The sequence below is a fragment of the Triturus cristatus genome, chromosome 12 (assembly GCF_964204655.1).
Source record: "Triturus cristatus chromosome 12, aTriCri1.1, whole genome shotgun sequence".
NCBI lineage: Eukaryota > Metazoa > Chordata > Amphibia > Caudata > Salamandridae > Triturus > Triturus cristatus.
Window position 1 is genome coordinate 577,763,896 of NC_140595.1, and position 18,939 is coordinate 577,782,834.

General features: G+C 44.4%; 1 protein-coding gene across 1 annotated transcript in view; it reads left to right on the forward strand.

Annotated features, from left to right (window-relative positions):
• The window catches only part of LOC146776290 (neural-cadherin-like), a 567,428-nt gene that overhangs the window by 396,839 nt on the left and 151,650 nt on the right, over window positions 1–18,939 (forward strand). The window contains exons 25-27 of the mRNA XM_085637108.1: window positions 5,816–5,943; window positions 6,861–6,984; window positions 18,735–18,915. Coding sequence (XP_085493234.1) covers window positions 5,816–5,943; window positions 6,861–6,984; window positions 18,735–18,915 — 433 coding nt within the window. The remainder of the gene's footprint in view (window positions 1–5,815; window positions 5,944–6,860; window positions 6,985–18,734; window positions 18,916–18,939) is intronic.

Genomic DNA, 18,939 nt, shown 5'->3' on the forward strand with positions numbered 1-18,939 from the left:
GCTGTCATTGTGACATTCCGAGGACTGCCACAAGAAAATCTTTTTTTTTTCTTTCCAAGTTTGTAAAGCGCATGGTTACACTAGCTAGTGTGTCCCCGCGCTGCGGCAGATTAGACCATGTTCGGGCAGTGCAGAGAAAGAGAGGGAGAGGTTAGACGTGAGGCCTTAAAGATGGAAAGAGCCAGGTCTTTCGTTTTTTTGGGGAAATTGTCTCCGAAGACTCCAGCCGGAGCCCCGGGGGGAGTTTATTCCAGTGTTTGGCCACTAGAAAACGGAAGGAGCGGCCACCCATCCTTGCTCTTCTGATGGTCGGGATGCTAACCTGCCCTGTCCCACTTGATCTCAATTGGCGGATCGGAGAGTAGGGGGTGGGTAGGTCATGCAGATAGCTGGGCCCTTTCCTCTGAAGAATGCGGTGGCTGACACACTGGGCTTTAAAAAGATTTCATTCCCGTACCGGAAGCCAATGAAGGGAAGCAAGGGCCTTTGTAGAGGGAGCTCTCCTGGGTAACAGAACGAGACGAGCCGCTGCATTCTGAATGCATTGGAGTCTTTGCACACATTGGATATTTGCTCCCAAATAGAGGGCGTTCCCATAATCCAAGCATGACGTCACCAGAGCGTGGACCATAGTTTTCCTCGCTGTAACAGGAAGTACATCAAGGGTCTTCCGAAGTCCTCGCAGTACCCTGAAACATTTTCCCACCACTCGCCTGGTGTGGTTCTCGAAGGATAGTTTGGTATCCAACCACATCCCTAGGTTCTTAAGCTGTTCACCGGGGAAGGGGGTCTGTCCCAAGGTCTGAGGCCACCATGATGAGGACCAGATCAAGGGTGCTTTGCCTATCACTAGTACTTCTGTGTTATCGCCATTAAGTTTTAGGCAGCTGTCAGCCATCCAGGACGCCAGTTCTTGTCCTAGACAAAAGCAAGGCACAAAATGCAGAGCCTGTCCATGAGAAGATGCACATGCAGGGGGCACACAGCAGTGAACGACAAGGGCAGTGGGCAGGACATAGTGCAGAGTGAGTCCATGAGAAGATGCATAGGCAGGGGGCAAACATTTAAAATGTCTATATCAAACCAGGCTCCAGGCAGGCTACAGGTGATTTTAATCTCAATTTGGCAAATCCCCTCAGAAAAAGTTGTAACCTAAGAAGAATGGAAATGCACTGGGCTATTCCGATACAAACTTCCAAATACAATCTTATCAATAAATTAGACCACGACCTCCTCCGCACTCTAGAGGCTCTTGGATGCCATGTAGTCAATTGGTGCTGTCACTGTGACATTCCGAGGACTGCCACAAGAAAATCTTGCAAAGCAGATTCTGTTTTGGACTACACTTTCGTAATTCTTTCCCTCCTCAAAAAAATTGTGAGTTTCTACATAACTGCAAGATGCAAGAGTGACTATTCACCACAGTTCATTAGGATCATGAATTCCAATGAGCGATTACAAGCATATGATGTTATTGGCACACAGGACGCAGGCTGCCATTGACAAATGGTCAGGTGGAACACCCTCACATCAGCCTGTTATGAGGAGTGGAGGCAGACTAGTACAACATTAAACTGGGACCTCAAAGATCCAATCAGGGCATGGAATACGACTCATGATGAACTTAAAGCTTATTTCTTAAAATCTAGTAAAAGGCTCTTGCAGAGATGTCGACCAAGGAAAAACAGGAAATGGTACTCAAAATCATCAAAGCTTCAATGTTGAGAAATGGTAACTGAAATAAAGGCCACTAATACCCATCCTGATTCCTCATTTCAGCGTGAAAAATTCAGTGAGCTACATAAAGACTACAAAAAGGCAGATTGATCGGCAAAAGGATCCCAAACCAAACAGGATTGGACAGACATCATCCAAGCTTACAAAAGTAATAATGGTAAATCTCTTTGGTCTTTAATTAACGAACTTGATAGAGATTCAACTGCCACAATAGGCAAAAATGTCACTGAAGAAACATGGGTGAGGCACATTGAATCTTTATACCAAAGCCGGAACCTAAACCCTCTCCTATTGCACAAGGACCACCGCGCAACACCTTTATCCTTTTCTCTGAATGAAATCAAACAGAAAGTTGAGAAATGCAGAGAGAATTGCACAACTGGCCCAAATGGACTTCCTGTAGCTATTTTTAAACAAAACTGTGATTTTTGATGTGCCCGTTTTCATTCCATATTTAATTACTGTCTATCTGAGAAGGAAGTTCCAGAATCATGGTGTGGCTCCATTTTCCAACCTATTCAAAAGAAAGGCCAGTATGCCTCCCCTGACAGTTACCGTATGATTGCCCTTTTGGATGTAGACTCTTTGCTAGCTTGCTGCTGGCTGAGCTGGAACACTGGGCGGTAAGAGAAAATTAATTGCCTTTAATCAAACAGATTTTAGAGGTAATCTAGTACCACAGAAAACTTGGTCATGCTGTCAATGATGGCCAAGAAGTATATCATCAATAAAAAACAGCTTTTATAAACCTGCTTTGTGGATTTCTCTAAAGCATTCGATCATATCAACCGTAGTACCCTAGACAGAAAACTGGCTGGCTGGTACTTCACTGCAAAATTATTATGCGCCATCCACTTTTATACTCAAACAATTGTGCAAATGTCAAACTTGGTTCTAACAAAGGCTTGTCAACCAAAATAGAAGTCAAGAGAGTCTTGAAACAAGGGTGCGTTCTTGCCCCATTGCTTTTCAATCTGTTTATATTGGCCTTAAGTGCACACCTTGACGCAGCCAAGGTGATCTCACTACAATTTGCTGATGATGCAGCTCTGATGAACTTGACTGGAATTGTGCCTCAGAGGCTATTAACCAATCTCCATACTTACTGTGCTGAAAATGAAATGGCGGTGAATCTTACAAAAACCCAGATCGTGGTTTTGGAAGGAAGGTTGGGAAGAAAAGTAGCTGGTTCCTAAGCGGCCTGCTGGTCTCAGGAAGTTCTTGCTAAAAATATCTTGGTGTTTGGCTGCAGGATCGCTTGCCTTATCCTTTGCATCTAAATTCATTAAAGCCAATGACCGCCTCCTTAATTGCTAATTTTTAGTCCTTACACCGCAAATAGCAAAGCCGAGCTCAGGCACCTCTTCTAGCAGGATAATAGCCAAACTTATCCCAACAATTAGTTTTGGCACAGTGGCTATCCCGGCAAAGTCTGGGTCCTTTCTTAACTGCACAAAGTAAACCATCTCGCATTCTTTTGCAACCACCACAAATCGCATCTCTGGCCCAGTTGAGGCTGGAATTTGGTCTGCTTAACCAAGTGTTAGCTCAACGCGGCTCCCTACTTAAGTATATATCACTATTAAGACTGTGCGATCCGACAACACTGCGTTCCTAGATCTGGAAAGGAATGTAAATTGCCATTCCAAAAACAAGCAGCTGGACGTGGGCTTTTGATCTGGCCTTGAATGACCTTGAGACTAATGAACTATGGGAATCTACACTCCTGCATGTTCTTTTCAAAACATCTCCAAATAAACAACTAAAGAATATCTTATGGAATAGGGACTAGAAAGGCTTTAGTAAAAGAAGCTATACATGGACGGTCATTGACTCTTACAACAACCCTACCTGCAATCATACTTAACTGCTTTAATGAGATTCTTTATTTTAAAATCATCTTGCTACACCTGCATTTTGGCTTGTGTCAAACTACTGATTGCCTCCCAAAATGGTCATTGAAACCTCTATGTTCTAAGTGCAGCCTCGGTCATCGGCATATGGAAAGTCTGACTCATATCATATCAATTTGCCCAAGCTTTTGACTGAACAAAAGGCTTTGCTGCACAACATTTTTTTAAATCAGAATGGCATCAGGGGAGAGGTTGTGGCCTAACGGCTGGGGCGGTGGACCTCAAATCTGGGGAACGGGTTCGAGTCTCGGCAACGACACTCAACATCCTGTGATTGTAGGCTAATCACTTAATCTCACCGTGCCTAACAAAAATGAATGTTTCCTTCTGTAACGCAACTGGTGCTCATGTAAAGCTCTCTGATACCTTCGGGTCAAGTTCGCGCTATATAAAACTTCGTAAAAAAAATAAATCAGAACATGCTGCCATGCCCTACTCTTTTGTCTAGAAGGGGAATGCCCCCAAGTGCTTGCAGCTTTCATAAAATGTATTACAACAGCAGACAGGTTGCTATCTGATAAAGGTTTGTCTGCAGCAATGTGAAGGAGCATGAGCAAAGGTTCTAGCCTGATACCGTTTAATGCTTTCAATGTCACCTTAGCACTTTATTGCGGACTATGCACAGTTACCCCCGCTCTTTATAATAGGTATTATGGAAGTGGCAATATGGAACATTATGTCAAACAATAAAGAACAAGAGAATATGAGGAGTCACTGTGAGTAAAATAGTTTTTCTAATTCTGCTTAATATCGTCTTTTGCACTTTATAGCGAATTGGGAAAGCGGACAGGCCACTGTCAGATAAAAATCCAATCGCAGTTGTTGGAAAGTGAGGAAGGTTTGAGTAAATGTTTTTTGTTTTTTTAGCATTGTCTGTCTTAATTTCATTTTTGGTCATTTTAGCGAACTACGCACTGCTACAATTGCATTTTACATTTGGTTGTATGGAAGAGACAGTGTAAAACGATGCGTAAACCATGTGGAACAAGAGAATATGGGGTGATTCTAATGTTTATGAATGAGTTTCTTTTTTCTGCTACCCTTGATTTTTCATGGTACCCCGCACTGTCACATTTGCACAATTTATTTGGTTTCATGGAAAAGGCAGTGTGAGGCAAGATGGGAAACAATGTGGCAGTGCATACGGGGTGATACTGCTGTCCATAAATGAGGTTATTGTTTTATAATTTCGTGAATGTTTTTCATCTGCTGCTTTGTGTCGTGTAAATGTATGGTTTTAATTAACCAAAATACATTTGTTACTGTTACTGTCAGTATTTAGGGGTGTATATGGCCCTGAAACCTAACCTAACCTGCAACCTAAATTTTCACTCTTTAATGTCTAATTTGATTACAGTTCTTACCACATGGGCCAAACTTCCACTTAATGTTCTCAGCAGAGTAGCACTATTTAAAATTATAATGTTACCATGAATACTCAATGCCATTCAGAACTTTCCATTGCCTGTACCCCAAACCAGGTTACAAACAATGTTTACTAAAAAAGAATTCCTTCTTGTGGCTAAACCAACTGTCTAGGGTTGCCTTTGGCAAATGTGTCCCTATTGCCATCTTGTGAAGGGATAGGTATGGCAGACATCCGCCTCTGCTATTGGGCATCGCGGTTGTTGATAGTGGATGAGTGGCAGATGGCTGATGTACAACTGGCTTGTTTCAAACTGTCCTGTTGAAGTGATACACGTTTCCTATGCAGGCAGATTGTTGATTCTGTTGTTACTGACTATTCTCAAACTAATAAAATTTGATAATAAAAAAAAATTCTGATGTGGGCAGCAGTGGCAGGTACCCGCCTCATTGGAATTATAAGGCCCACAGTAACTTCACTAACCTGCTAAGTTTCACTCAGGGGTTCTGGCTGCTGAAAGCTGCTGACATTTCCAGATGAAATTCTGTGGGAGAATGAGGACTTATTGGTGGATCTAGACCCAGGATTCACGATTCCTTGGTAATTAATTTTTCTCAGTGGACCCTCACGATTCAACCCGTAATCCCTGTTTACTCAGCCTCTCTGGAGTTATTAGTAACCCCGATATAGGTCACTCTTAGGGGGAAGGATGTGACGTGACAAAATTCTGGGACCTCATAATGAGGCTTTAGGTTTTTATCCATCAATAGTCTTTCAACTCTTCCTTTTGTTTACATAGGATGTTTATTTCATTCTTGACCGCTGTCAGGCCGCTGTTGTCTCGGAGGCAGAGGGAGTGGGACAAGGGCTGTCAACCGACGATCGCTCAAGCTGTGAGGCAACAGGGATTCTCTCACTAAACAGAAGGTACACACCTAAATATAAATATTATGTGACATCAATGTATACCTGTTTATAGTGCCTAACCCATGCCCAGGGATATGAAGATTAGTAGCTCTCAAATAAGCTTTTGGAGCTTCAGAAAGCTCCTTTAATACCCCATTGTCAATAAGGGAGGGTCCTGGCTAAGTTGGAAAGTTAGTTGAAAAATTAAGAGTTAGTCACAAACCTAGTTCTCTACGATTAGAGCTTTTATGGGTCCATTTACTTCTAATTAGAGTGTTCTGAATGTTTCCCATCAAAAACAGTGTAATAGCCACATTTGAGAAGTTACCATTACACATTCAGTGGCAAGGAACAGAGCTTAAAAGCCAAATAGATTCAGGAATTGAGTTTACTGTTAAGTATTGTAAACATATCATGACAGGACGATGGCGGAGTTGGATGTATGTGAGTGACACTCCATTTGTGAAGGAAGTGATACATCCTCTGGAAGAAGTGTCTCTGCTGGTGAAGAATCCTCTGGTGGCATTACATCCAGTGTCGGGAAGGTAGAACTAATTGTAGCGTAGGATTCACCAAAAGAGTAGAGTCCTCCAACAGTGGGTTTATTACTTACTGCAAAAATAGGAGAATTTTCTCTGATCACCAAACTCTAAATCTAGCTCAAGTGTTGCGAGACGTGTTCTCCATTCACTAGCAAATGCTTGAGGGTGCCTTCGATATATATTAACCTACTCCAGGTCTCAGCATAGTTTAGAACACCCCTGTGCATGGGTTCTTGCTCTTTACAGCTTTTATTAATGTTTCTGGTTTTTCTTTGATTGTTGTGACATTTACATATCTGTTCCAGAACTTGTTCTAGGCCACAAGACAACTCGTTCTCTTAAGAATATTCAAGTGTGTAAGAAAACATGTACTAAAGCTGCCTTCTTCTTTTAAAGCTATTGGAGTGGACACCCGGTGCTGCAGTTGGGTGGCGTCAAGGAGTCCATCCCTTACTCCTACCCTCGCTTACAACACAAGCATTTCACAGGCTGCCTGCGCAATGTTATCTTAGACAGTCAGGTTGGTACACAGAAGATATCCTTTCACATTGTGTCCTATGGTTGTTGATAATTCACACTGTATAGGGGACTCGAGCTGTAATGAGCTGTCTTGAATGTTGTACAGGAATCGAACAGGATTTGTATAGCGTGGCTGCATTATCCGTGAGGGTCTTGAGGCCCTGATGGGTCATGCTGTGGGATCACGTTGTTTGTTCTTATTGGTTGAACATCCAGGTCTTGATACAGAAAGCATGTAATGTATGGGCAGCCACGGATTAAGGATGAGTGAGAGGAACCATGCTCTATGAATGTTTGATGCTCGAAGTAGCTTTCAACTAGTGGTTTGCCCAAAATAATAAATTGTCCCATATAGAATCTGGAAACCGCCCTGTTCTATTCTTGGTCTCTCCACTGAGCAATATTGGGTGGTCCTTGTCAGATCACTCACTCTTCTGTACTTAGCTCCATTACATACAAAACAGGATTGCTTGGAAACTGGTTACATGCCGCGTAAAAACACAGACACCTGCACACGCTTAGTGATTATTTTTTCAGAAATGCTTATCTTTGTAGAACCTCTTCTGGTGTACAGTATGGATGAAAATATTTAGAAAGGGCTACTGGGGAAACATGTTTCTAAGAGCGGCCATTTCACCAGGTTGCAAGATGTGTTTTCCATGAGCTACTTCATTAAGCCCTGTGTTTACCTCAGTCTTAAAGAGTATAAAAAATAAGGAAGAAAGAGGCTCCTTTGCTCACACCTTGGAGGCTCTTCTTCATAACTGTTGCTGTTTATTAAAAGAAACATTTTAGACTTGAAAGATCAAAAAATCTTGAAGAAACACTAGCTAATACAGAAAATGGCACTAGTGTTGCAGAAAGTTTTCATCAGACGTAGTTTTCTCCCTGACATCAGATGTGACATCGCATGACCATTCCAAAGATTATATTGCTAGTAATGACATCCCAGCCATTGACTGCGGAAATCATGTTGAGGTTGATACACGTAATCTATGATAATTTCTCCAAACGTCACAAACACAGACCTGAGCCAGGGGTAAAAGTCAGAAGGGCAGCATTCGGATCTTAGATACGCTCCCAGTGGCAGCCAAACAATGCCGCTGACGTCAGCTTTGGGCTACTGAATGCCTGGAGATCAGTTTGGTTTTGGGCTGCTCTTAGTTCACATGGAACATGCCCAAGCGTTACATTACAGAACCTTATATTGTTGTGTATGACATGCCTAATGTTCACTCAGTTCTACTCTGTGCCACCTGGTGCTGACAACACACTGGTCGAGGATGTCTTTCCATACAGAACTGGGCCACAATAACTTCCTCCAGCTAACTACATACTAGAGTCAAGCAAGCTCTAGAGATGTATCTTGCATCTATATTTCAGCTGCAAGAAGAACCCTGTCTGTGCAAGGAGGAGCTGCAGCATGGCTGTGTGCTAGTACGTGGTGAGAGGAAGATGTGGGTCACCCTGAATGGTGACAGTGCTAGTGAACCAGATGGCAGTTAAGGCAAAAGCTTCGGCCGCATAAAGAGGCTCCGAGAGTGCTTAACGTAAGCCACTTTGATATGTGACGTTCGAAGTGCTCTCAAGTTCTGTGCTGACGTTGATGAAGGCGTGAATATTTGATTGTGGTAAAGGCAGTTTTATCAACGCCCAGTTTGTGTGGTGAAGATGGTTTCAACAAACTTAGTACACTTGAAGAATTTCCTGCCTGGTCAGAATCTTCATCTGGTTTCAAAGCCGCCAGCAGTTAAGCTGCCGCCAGCAATGTCAGCAGGGGACTGACACTCTAATTTCTTCAGAACAAGTCCTAGGGGCCAGAAATGGAAGCAGAGAGTAAAAGACCTCAGTAGGCAGGCAAGTGTTTTTATTGTCTTTGTCCCAGTCTTGATCAGATGTTCCAGTGGGTCGACAATGGGATTTAAAGAAAACATCTAGCTTAAATTTTGTGGGTGCCCTAGTTCAATCCCTCAAACGTTCCTATACATACAAATCCTACATCTACTCTGTTCTTTGTTTCCTGTTCTGTGGGAATAACTTGTGACATAAGAAATCGCAAAGTGTCCTTTACAGCAAAATTCAGCATTGTAGAACAAGTGAGGAAGAGCGTTCACGTGTCTTTCAGCTACACCCCTTTTTTCACCAGTTTAGCTTAGCCTTATTCTAGTTATAAGGCTACCCAGCACCTCCTAGCATCGCTCCATTGGTCTCTCCCACAGAACTGTCTTTTCCGGCGGCTAGAGACAAATGCAGCCTCAGGAGTGGATCTGAAGAGACATCTCCCTCCCTCCTTTTAAGGGACCACTGCTCACCAGTATCAGATTGGACAGCAAAGGCTAGGGACGAGAAACAGCAGTCATACCAAGAGAGCTGGAACAACACAGGACAATAATCAATAAGATGTCCTCAAAATGCAGTTTTAGTCTGCGTTCAAAATAATTCACCCTGGACCCACTGCCAGATTTTCTAAGGAAACTATCTGATCCAGGATTCACTGCTACTTATAATTTGAATTGCCAGCAGCAACTTTGGAAAAATGATGAACAATCCCTCTGGAGAATGATATGAAGCTGGCACAAGTAGGAGTGAGGGGAGCCAGTGTGAAGTAAACCCCCCCCTTATCAAAAGGATTGGAGTGGAATGAGTCAATATTGGAGGGGTCAGGAGAGAGCTACAAAGTTGGGAGGAACAAGAACATAGGTAATTCTACAAATGAAGGAAGGAGAGTAAGGCAAAACCAGCATCAGTCGACATCTTTTACATTTTGGAAAATATTGGCGCCCTCTCCCAAATATCAAATATGTAATAGAAGGGGGCGTGGCTAGCAGCCGACCAAAATGGCCGCCGCCTGAAGTCGCTCCAAACCCCTACAGTCATCTCCGACAATCCGTGCAGTTATCCGACCTTCTCCCCCACTTGTGTGCGGTGCCAACAGTGTCGGAAGGACCCAGGCACAGGACAGATGGCCCGTGAGACTAAACGAATGACCACAGTGTCAGTGACGTTGTGCGAAGTGCCTGCGGCCTGTTGGTGAGAACGAGGCCGGGGCTTCATGTAAACCAGCAGCCCGCAGCCGTGGATGTGCCACCCCCACTCTCTACGTCTTGCACGGCGGCGCACGTCGGTGCATGCAACTCACCACAAACCAGGGTGAGGCGAGGGTGAGCCTGCCTGCCCGCGCCAAAGAATTTCCCTTGCGCACAAGCCCGTCCCAACCTCCGCAGTGCGCGAAGGGGCTGACTTGAATGCAGCGCGCTGGAACTGAGCGCAAACTCTCGGCTACACTTTGGGGACGGCTGCAAGAAAACAGAGTGATCCAAACGGCGTGGCAAGACTCAACTCAGCACGTGCTTGCTACGCGCTCCTGGTCCTGGTTGGATTCTCTCCCCCCCACACTGATTGAATATTCTGGGAGAAATACTGAGAACACTACAGGTGGGGTTTCCCCCCCATACAACGCTGGAGCGCTACCCATTACAGTCAACTCTGAAATAACTTTGAAATATTCCATGCCAGCAATTGCAACGTAGCAGTAGGGGTACGTGGAAAAGCGAAAAAATTAGTCAACTGCTGCCCAGGATAGAACTCCTTGGTCTGAGTAGCAGAATTAAACCTGCAATAAGGACCCTTAAGAGAAGACACAACCTACAGGAAAGTGGCCAAACACTAACGAAAGCACGTGTCTGGTTCCTTCATTAAAGCGTGCTGCCCGGGGCCCCCGACTGCGCCACCAATGTGTTCCCTAGCCTATGCGCACACAAAACAACAGATATATCCTAATGTACGAAACCCGAAAGGCTGCAGGTGACAGTGTATCACCCAGGCAGGAAGCGGTGAGTACTACCACTCCAGTTTCTCGCCCGCTGCGTGATACGACCCAAAACACAGTGATTGGGGGGTCGGGTCAGCGCACTGCGCACCAGACCAAACTGGATGAATACACATGCATTAAAACCGGAAACAACACCACAACCATCTACGCAGGATCCAGATGAGGCCTCGTTGGAAGGGTCAGAAGTCACATTGCAGGACATACTCTCTACCTTGAATAAAGTGCACACAGCCATTGACTTTCGAGTTGGCACGCTATCAGTAGAACTCTCACTGATCCGGGTTGACTTTAAAAACATGAGCGCACGAGTTACAGAAGTAGAAACCACAACGGGGACTCTACGCAATGATACCACTGAACTCAAACGTAAACTGCGCCAACTCAAAACTGAAAGTAAAATAATGGCTGCCAAACTGGACGATTATGAAGGCCGTTCATGACGCAACAACGTCAGAATAGTTGGAGTACTGGAAGGGATGGGGGGTCCAGCAATGGACCTCTTTGTATCAAGCAACACCTGCAGCCTAAGGGTCTATCCCACTACTTTGCGGTGGAGAGAGCGCACCGCATCCCAGGTGGTAGACCCAAACCGGGTGCACCCCCAAGGCTGATCCTAGCCCATATTTTTAATTTCCGTGATCGTGACCTCATTTTACAAACAGCAAGGGTGGCCCCGCCTGTACGCATCGAACATAGCACGATTACTTTTTTCCATGACTACACAGCGGCAGTGACGAAGCAAAGACCCAGCTTCTTTGACATCAAAAAAGAATTGGGAAACATAGAACTGAAATACTCCATGCTGTTCCCTGCTAGGCTGCTGGTAGAAGCAAAAGGGAAAGCGTGGTTCTTTACCACACCAGAGGAGGCCCAGGAATGGCTTCAAGGATGGCGCAGAGTCGCAAACCCGGAAAGGCAAACAACACAAGCTTCCGACTGAAAGCGCGCACCCCACTCCAGAGGAAGCAACCTCTACGCATGCCAAATCACTTGAGAGCCGTTAAAAAAGGCACCAGTTCCAGGAGAATAAGAACTACACAACAACCTCTTCCACATACTGAACTGTGAAGTCCATAGTCCCAGCGGGTTATGTATTTCACTAGAGACTTCTTTGATAATATTGACCAGAGGTTTGAGAAGTGCCTTCTGGTAACAAGTTACAACCACTGTACCATATTTACAGATGAAAAAGGCTGTTAATTTCTATTGACATATACTACTGTAGTAGAGATGATCTGGGGGGGGGCGATGGAGAGACTACCCCCTTACAAAGGTCACGACAAAGGTCACGGGAAATGGGAAATAGGCACTCTGCATTGTTTGGGAGGCGGGTAGTTCAAAGTCTGTCATGCAGGGAGGCAGGAGGGGGGAGGGATGGGTAACAGGGACTGTTTATTTTTTTCTAGTTTTTTTTCTATAGTTCAATTGTATTTCTAATGCGACTTGCAACTTCACAGTGATGTTTCCATTGAAGTCTCCGTTAGGGATACACCGCAGAAATGGCTCAGATGACACCAATGTCCTCACCTACTACCGCTGATATTCCCAAGACGTGCCCACAGGCGCTCCGTCACTGTCGCTCGTCTTCTGGAATGTTAATGGCTTGGGAGACAAGCTAAAGAGGGGGCTCATGCTGCAATATCTCAAGCGCAAGGCACCAGCGGTAGCCATGATACAGGAAACCCATCTAATGGAATCGACTTGTAAAGCCCTAGACCATTGTGGTTTTAAGTTAGTGGTACACTCCAAATTCACGTCAGGTTCACGTGGGGTGGGAATATTGGTTAAAAAGCACCTCCCTCTGATTATACAATGCACTTACACGGACGATCAAGGCCGCTTTGCAGCGGCTTCTTGCCAATGGGAAGGACATGCAATCAATTTGGTCACCGTCTATATTCCTCCAGCACTCCATTCGCTGGCTTTTCCGGCGCTTGACAAATTTCTACTCACACTTCCAGAAGGAGAACTAGTAATTGGGGGTGACTTTAACGTTACACTTGATGACACTCTGGATCGAACTCCCCCTAGGCTACAACACCGTACTCACTCTAACTTTACTGACATTTTAGATGCCTTCGGCTTGATAGACACCTGACGCTTTGAATTCCAGCAAACGCGCCAATACACATATCACTCTGGTGCTCACAAAAGTCTTTCTAGAACCGACTACATACTTACATCAACAGGCAGTATAGGTAGATTCAGAGAGATATCACATCTACCCAGAGGCATCTCTGACCACTCCCCTGTACTCGCTGAATATGCTGTACAGATCCCATCACGCCGTCGCATGTACCAGATATACCCTGGCTATTTACAAAATCCCAAGATCTGGAAGGGGTTGCTTACCACCACAAAACACTATTTCACTGAAAATGAGCTGTCAGTGTCCTCTCCTCTGACTCTCTGGGAAGCGTACAAACCTGTCCTACGAGGACAGGCCATATCCTTAATCCTAGGTTATAAAAAGGAAAAGCAGAAGGTAATAGAAACCTTAGAACTAGAAGTGAGTCAACTAGAATCCTTGCACGCCCAAGATTCATCTGACACTAACACACATAGGCTGCGTACGAAGCAACAAGAATACAAGGAGTACTTATGGGAGGCCGCTACAACCAGACTCACAGAGGTTCACCACAGGGTTTATGAGGCCAGGGACAAGGCAGGCAAGCTTCTGGCCTGGCTAGACAAACGAACGCGAGCAGATAGATGGGTGACAGAGCTCTGATTAGAAGACGGGTCACTCACAACAGACCCACAAGAAACAGTAGACGCCTTAGCAGTGCACTATGAGCGCATTTACACTCCCACGACCAACATTGACTTACAAGATGCGATAGCGTTCGTACAAGAGATACACTTACCTACACTCACACCGGAAGATACCCAATTACTAGAAGCAGACCTAACTACAGACGAAGTAACACTCGCTATGGGAAACATACAGTCAGTAAAAGCCCCAGGTCCTAACGGCATACCCATCGAACTTTACAAGCGGGTGGCTGCTAAACCTGCCCCCCACCTGTTAAAGATATATGAAGCCAGCCTGGAAAAGGGAGAACTCCCCAAAGACCAAAGCATTGCTACAATAGTAGCCATTCATTAACCGGGTAAACCTCCCTCTGAAACTACCTCCTACTGTCCCATCTCCCTGACTAACGCAGAAGCCAAAATATTGGCCAAAACACTGGCCAACAGATTAACTCCCCACCTCTCCAAACTGGTCCTTCCGGACCAATTCGGATTTTTGCCAGGAAGAAATACAGCATTAAATCTCAGACGCCTACATTGTTTTTTAAGCCGCAAACACACTATACAAGAAGAGACCGCCATACTATCTCTTGACGCAAGGATGGCATTCGACTCAGTTGAATGGCCATTCAACTTTGCGGTTCTCCAGCATCTAGGGTTTGGACCAAAATTCTGCTCATGGGTCCGACTGCTATACACAAATCCATTAGCCCATATGGTGGCTAACGGACATATCTCCAGGGAATTTTCCCTGGGACGTGGAACAAGACGGGGCTGCCCCCTGTCCCCACTCCTTTTTGCCTTGGTACTAGAGCCACTGGCTGCCTGAATAAGGAAAGACCCAATCATCCGTGGGCTCCGATGGATGGAGGGATGGGAAGACCGCATATCCCTTTATGCGGATGACATCCTCATATACATGGCATCCCCATGACGCTCCCTGCATAGACTCCTAAACCTATGCAAAGTATACAGGACGGTGTTAGAATATACCTTCAACTGGGGAAAATCGGTACTTTACACGGCCCCCTCCAGTATTACTGAAGGGTTGTGCAGTAAGGATAGTCACAGATGGTTTCAAATACCTAGGTATTCATGTCATGTCCGATCCCGATGATTTCATAGCCAAAAACCTTCAGGAACCGCTGCAGAGACTACGGCGAAACACCAAACACTGGCAATCTCTGCCCCTCACTCTAATGGGCAGAGCAGCATTTTTTTAAATGATGGCGCTCCCCGGATTTCTTTATGCCCTCCATAATAGCCACTTCAGTGTTCCCTCCTCGTACTTTAAAGCAATTGACTCAGAAGTGACTAATCTCCTGTGGGACGGCAAGCCCGCTAGAATAGCAGCAGCAAAGCTGGTTAGGAACTGGTATGATGGCAGTAGTGCACTCCCACACGTCCAGACATATTACTGGGCCTCTCAACTAACAGTGATTAATCAATGGCTTCATTCGCCCCAAACTGACCCTGCATATCGACTAGATAGGCATACCCTAGGGGTGGGAGGAATCAATCGAGCACTATATAATAAAAAGCGGAAATCAGACCTTATAGGACCGACCGCACATACCGTCCGCACGTGGCATACAGTAACACAACACCTGGGTTGGAATGACAAACTAACACAGCAAACCCCGCTATGGGAAACTGGCAAACTAGGCAACCTGGGTAAGAGTAAAGGGTTTAGACAATGGGACACAATAGGGATCTCACGATTGGGTGACCTCTGGAAAACTGGCAAATTCTCACCTTTGCCCATTTACAAACCCAATACGAAATGGCACCCACTGAGTTGTTTCGATACTTGCAGGTTAGGCATGCATTAGAAGCGGCCATCCTGCCAGACACGATCCTTCCAGAGTCTTTCCCACTGGAAGACAGACTCCTCACGGAATACATAGACAAAAAGGCAGTATCACTCGCATACAGAAAAATCATCAATAATCAGTTAAATCCTATACAATTGTTGCGGGAAAAATGGCAGACTGGAAGACAGACTCCTCACGGAATACATAGACAAAAAGGCAGTATCACTCACATACAGAAAAATCATCAATAATCAGTTAAATCCTATACAATTGTTGCGGGAAAAATGGCAGACTGATGTGGGCACGTTGTACGAAACGGACTAGCAGGAGGCTCTAGAATCCCCGAGGGTGGTGGCAGTATCCTCCAAGCTGCATCTTATACAACTCAAAGTACTCTACAGGACATATTTTATCAGAGTAACATTGGGCAAGGAAAGTCCAACGATCAATTCTGCCTGCGTCAATGTGGTGACATAGGCACCCTTTACCACACACTATGGGAATGCCCTGTGATTAAATCATACTGGGCGGCATTGATGAGCACAATCACACAGGTTAGCGAAAGTCCGGTACCGCCTGAGCCTAAATGTTGTCTCTTAAACATCTGGGAGCCGACGGACCTGAATCACACAGCCCAAGACTGGGCAACCCAGGGAATATCAATAGTGAAATGAAATATTGCCAGACATCGGGGGCGAGTACGGCACCACTCCTTCAAGACTGGTGTAAAGATATGGACATGACTATGGTGTCTGAAAGGGCCACATATGTCCACAGAGAATGCCCCAAAAATGGGAGCAAATGTGGTGGAAATGGAATGCATTTAGGGGAGGTATCTGCACTCCTGCGACTATAGATCCTTTTTCGAGCTATGATGACCAATAGCAAAATATCTGATCTCTGATAAACCTAAAATGTACATCAGAAGTGTTATACATCTCTGTACTCACTGTCATATGATGGACACTATTGTCTCATGGAAATGTAATTCGGTATATGTTATTATTGCAAGTCGTATCTTCAATAAAAATAGTTTAAAAAAAAAATTTAATAGAAGGAGATTCATGAACATTTCAGAAACTTTTTCATCACAAAGTTTAGGGGAAGGATCATACCAATGAGTCAGTAACATTGAACAAGGTGACAAGAGGCCCCTGTTTTAGGAAGAGGCCACAGAATAGGCAGAAAAAGACTATAGTCAAGTTGTTCCTCTTGAAGAGACTCAAACCCGGTTCCCCCACTCCGAGTTCGACCCTCTAGCTGGTACACGCACACACCTTGTGGATACCCATCCAGTATAAAAGCTATGCTTAGACATACATTAAAATGTTTCCAACTTTTAATGTGTGCTGTACTTTATGGCACATATGCAAAGTTTTAAAGGTTGGAGGAAATAAATGTTCTCCCTCTTTATGCCTGCCTTGTGGAGGCCAGTGTTTTGGGTGCAAAGCCCTGAATACAGATATTAGTATATAGGGCATTTGTGTCAAACATCCATGGATGGTTGCATGGGAACGCCTTTGTACCACCCATGGGACAACCCCTTCATGCAAATTAGCACACAGCAGCGCATATCTCTACTTTGTGTTACTCTAGTGCCTCCTTTCAAATACAAATTAAGTTTTCCACTGGAAAGTAAATTCCAAATCAACACTTTCCACTAGTTTGTCTCTTTTGGTGACACTGCACCTGATCAGTGTTGATAAATCGCCCCAATATGTTCTGTAGGGAAATTGAAAACATGGCAAATCCTGCATCCGGCGCCATATAGTGACATTAGCTAACTGTTTTGTCATTAATAAAGAGGACAGCTTTACTGTAAAATCTATAAGTAGATGTTAGCCACCTGAGTAAAGGTGTGGGGAGTAATCGTTCTTCTGCCTATGTTCTGAACATACTGAGGTTGTGGGGTTCATCAACCTACTCTACAGTTCCATAACCTACTCCACTGTCCCCATCAATTACACATAAGCATTGAAAAAATGTGGCATGTATATTATGAGCTCGATACTAAAGGTTTGACATCTCTCAGCGTCAGCCTTGTGTCCTGATAGTAAATAAGCTCAATTTAGCAGACCACAAGCGGCTGATATGTAGACTCTTAAGCCCAAATCATAATTTACTGGTGCAAATGCGTTTGGCGGACATGCAAGATGCCATAGAACCCGATGAGGTTATAGTTATTGACAACCACAAAACATTATTACTAAGCAGTATCTTTGGTGTGGGTACACACTATAACCATGAAAGTATAATGACAGTGTGTGGTATTCAGTAATATTTTAAGAACTAGAGATAAGGTTTTCCTTGGGAACTTAACTACTTGCAAATTGAGAGTTGTGGATGCCAGTTTGGATAAAACAGGATAATGCAAAAAGTAGCGACACCACCATATTCTTGGAGGGGGACATTTAGAATTTATTTAGTGCCAGTACATGAGCAGGACTTCAGAGTAATTAGGGAGAAACTATTGTTGAATACATTTCAGTCTGAACTGGGGACTCAAAGGTTTTTCAGATAGAGAACAAGAGCAAAGCTTGAGATTTCTATGATGTTACTCAGAACCCAAGGTGAAAAATAGCTCTGTTATACATTTTTTCCCAACTATAATTGTATGTAATTTATGACCCCTGAAATCATCTGCCCCTGGTTTCAACTACTTCGTTGAGGTAGAGGAGTAATGGGGGAGCCATACTAACATGTCCTCTGTTCCGTGTCTAAATTGTAAATAAATAAATATCTGGACTCCTGCACCCACCTTACCCCTCTGTGCCCTCTTCTACAAAAGCTGTGCTCCCTTGTTTTTCCAGTGTTGTTCTAACAAGTTCTTAAAGAGCCCAGCCACAGCCCCTTGGAATGCCAATATGATGTACAAATAGTGGGCAATCACTTTAATTAACAACTATTGCCAAGTCATAGCAGTGTTCATGCTAGTAGCTCTCTACGAGAACCATACATAGCATTATGAAATGTTACTGACTGCTTTAAATAGTATCCAAGGGGGAACGGGGAAGACAACTACGGTTAGATGGATTCATAAAGGACTGCAAATTACACAGGGGAGCAATGGAAGTGAAATATCAAGGCTAATGGCTGCAGACCATGTAGGATCAATTTCTGAAGTGCATGTAGAAGAAGGTTATGATGGAAAACCTTCTCATTGCTTCCCTATTATCACAGTCTATATTTCTATTCAGCCTCCACTTAATTGTCCCACTTTCCCATCCCAAGATTACCATCAACGGCATAGGAATTTGTATATTTTGGTTAACAGTACTGAAACAAGAATACCAAGCTCCTGTAGACCAAATCCTAATTGACTGACATATATTGCTTTATTTAATTTAAAAGGTATATGACCTGGGATCTCCAGCTGAGTCCTTGAACACCTCCCCTGGATGTGCCCTCCCTTCCAATGGCTGTGGTCCCGGGAGCTCCTCTACCTGTGGGCCTCATGGCACTTGTCTAGGAGAGCAGGATTCTTTCCAGTGTCTTTGCCAACCAGGATTCTCCGGACAGCAATGTGATGAAGGTAGAGAATTTACCACCTGAAGTA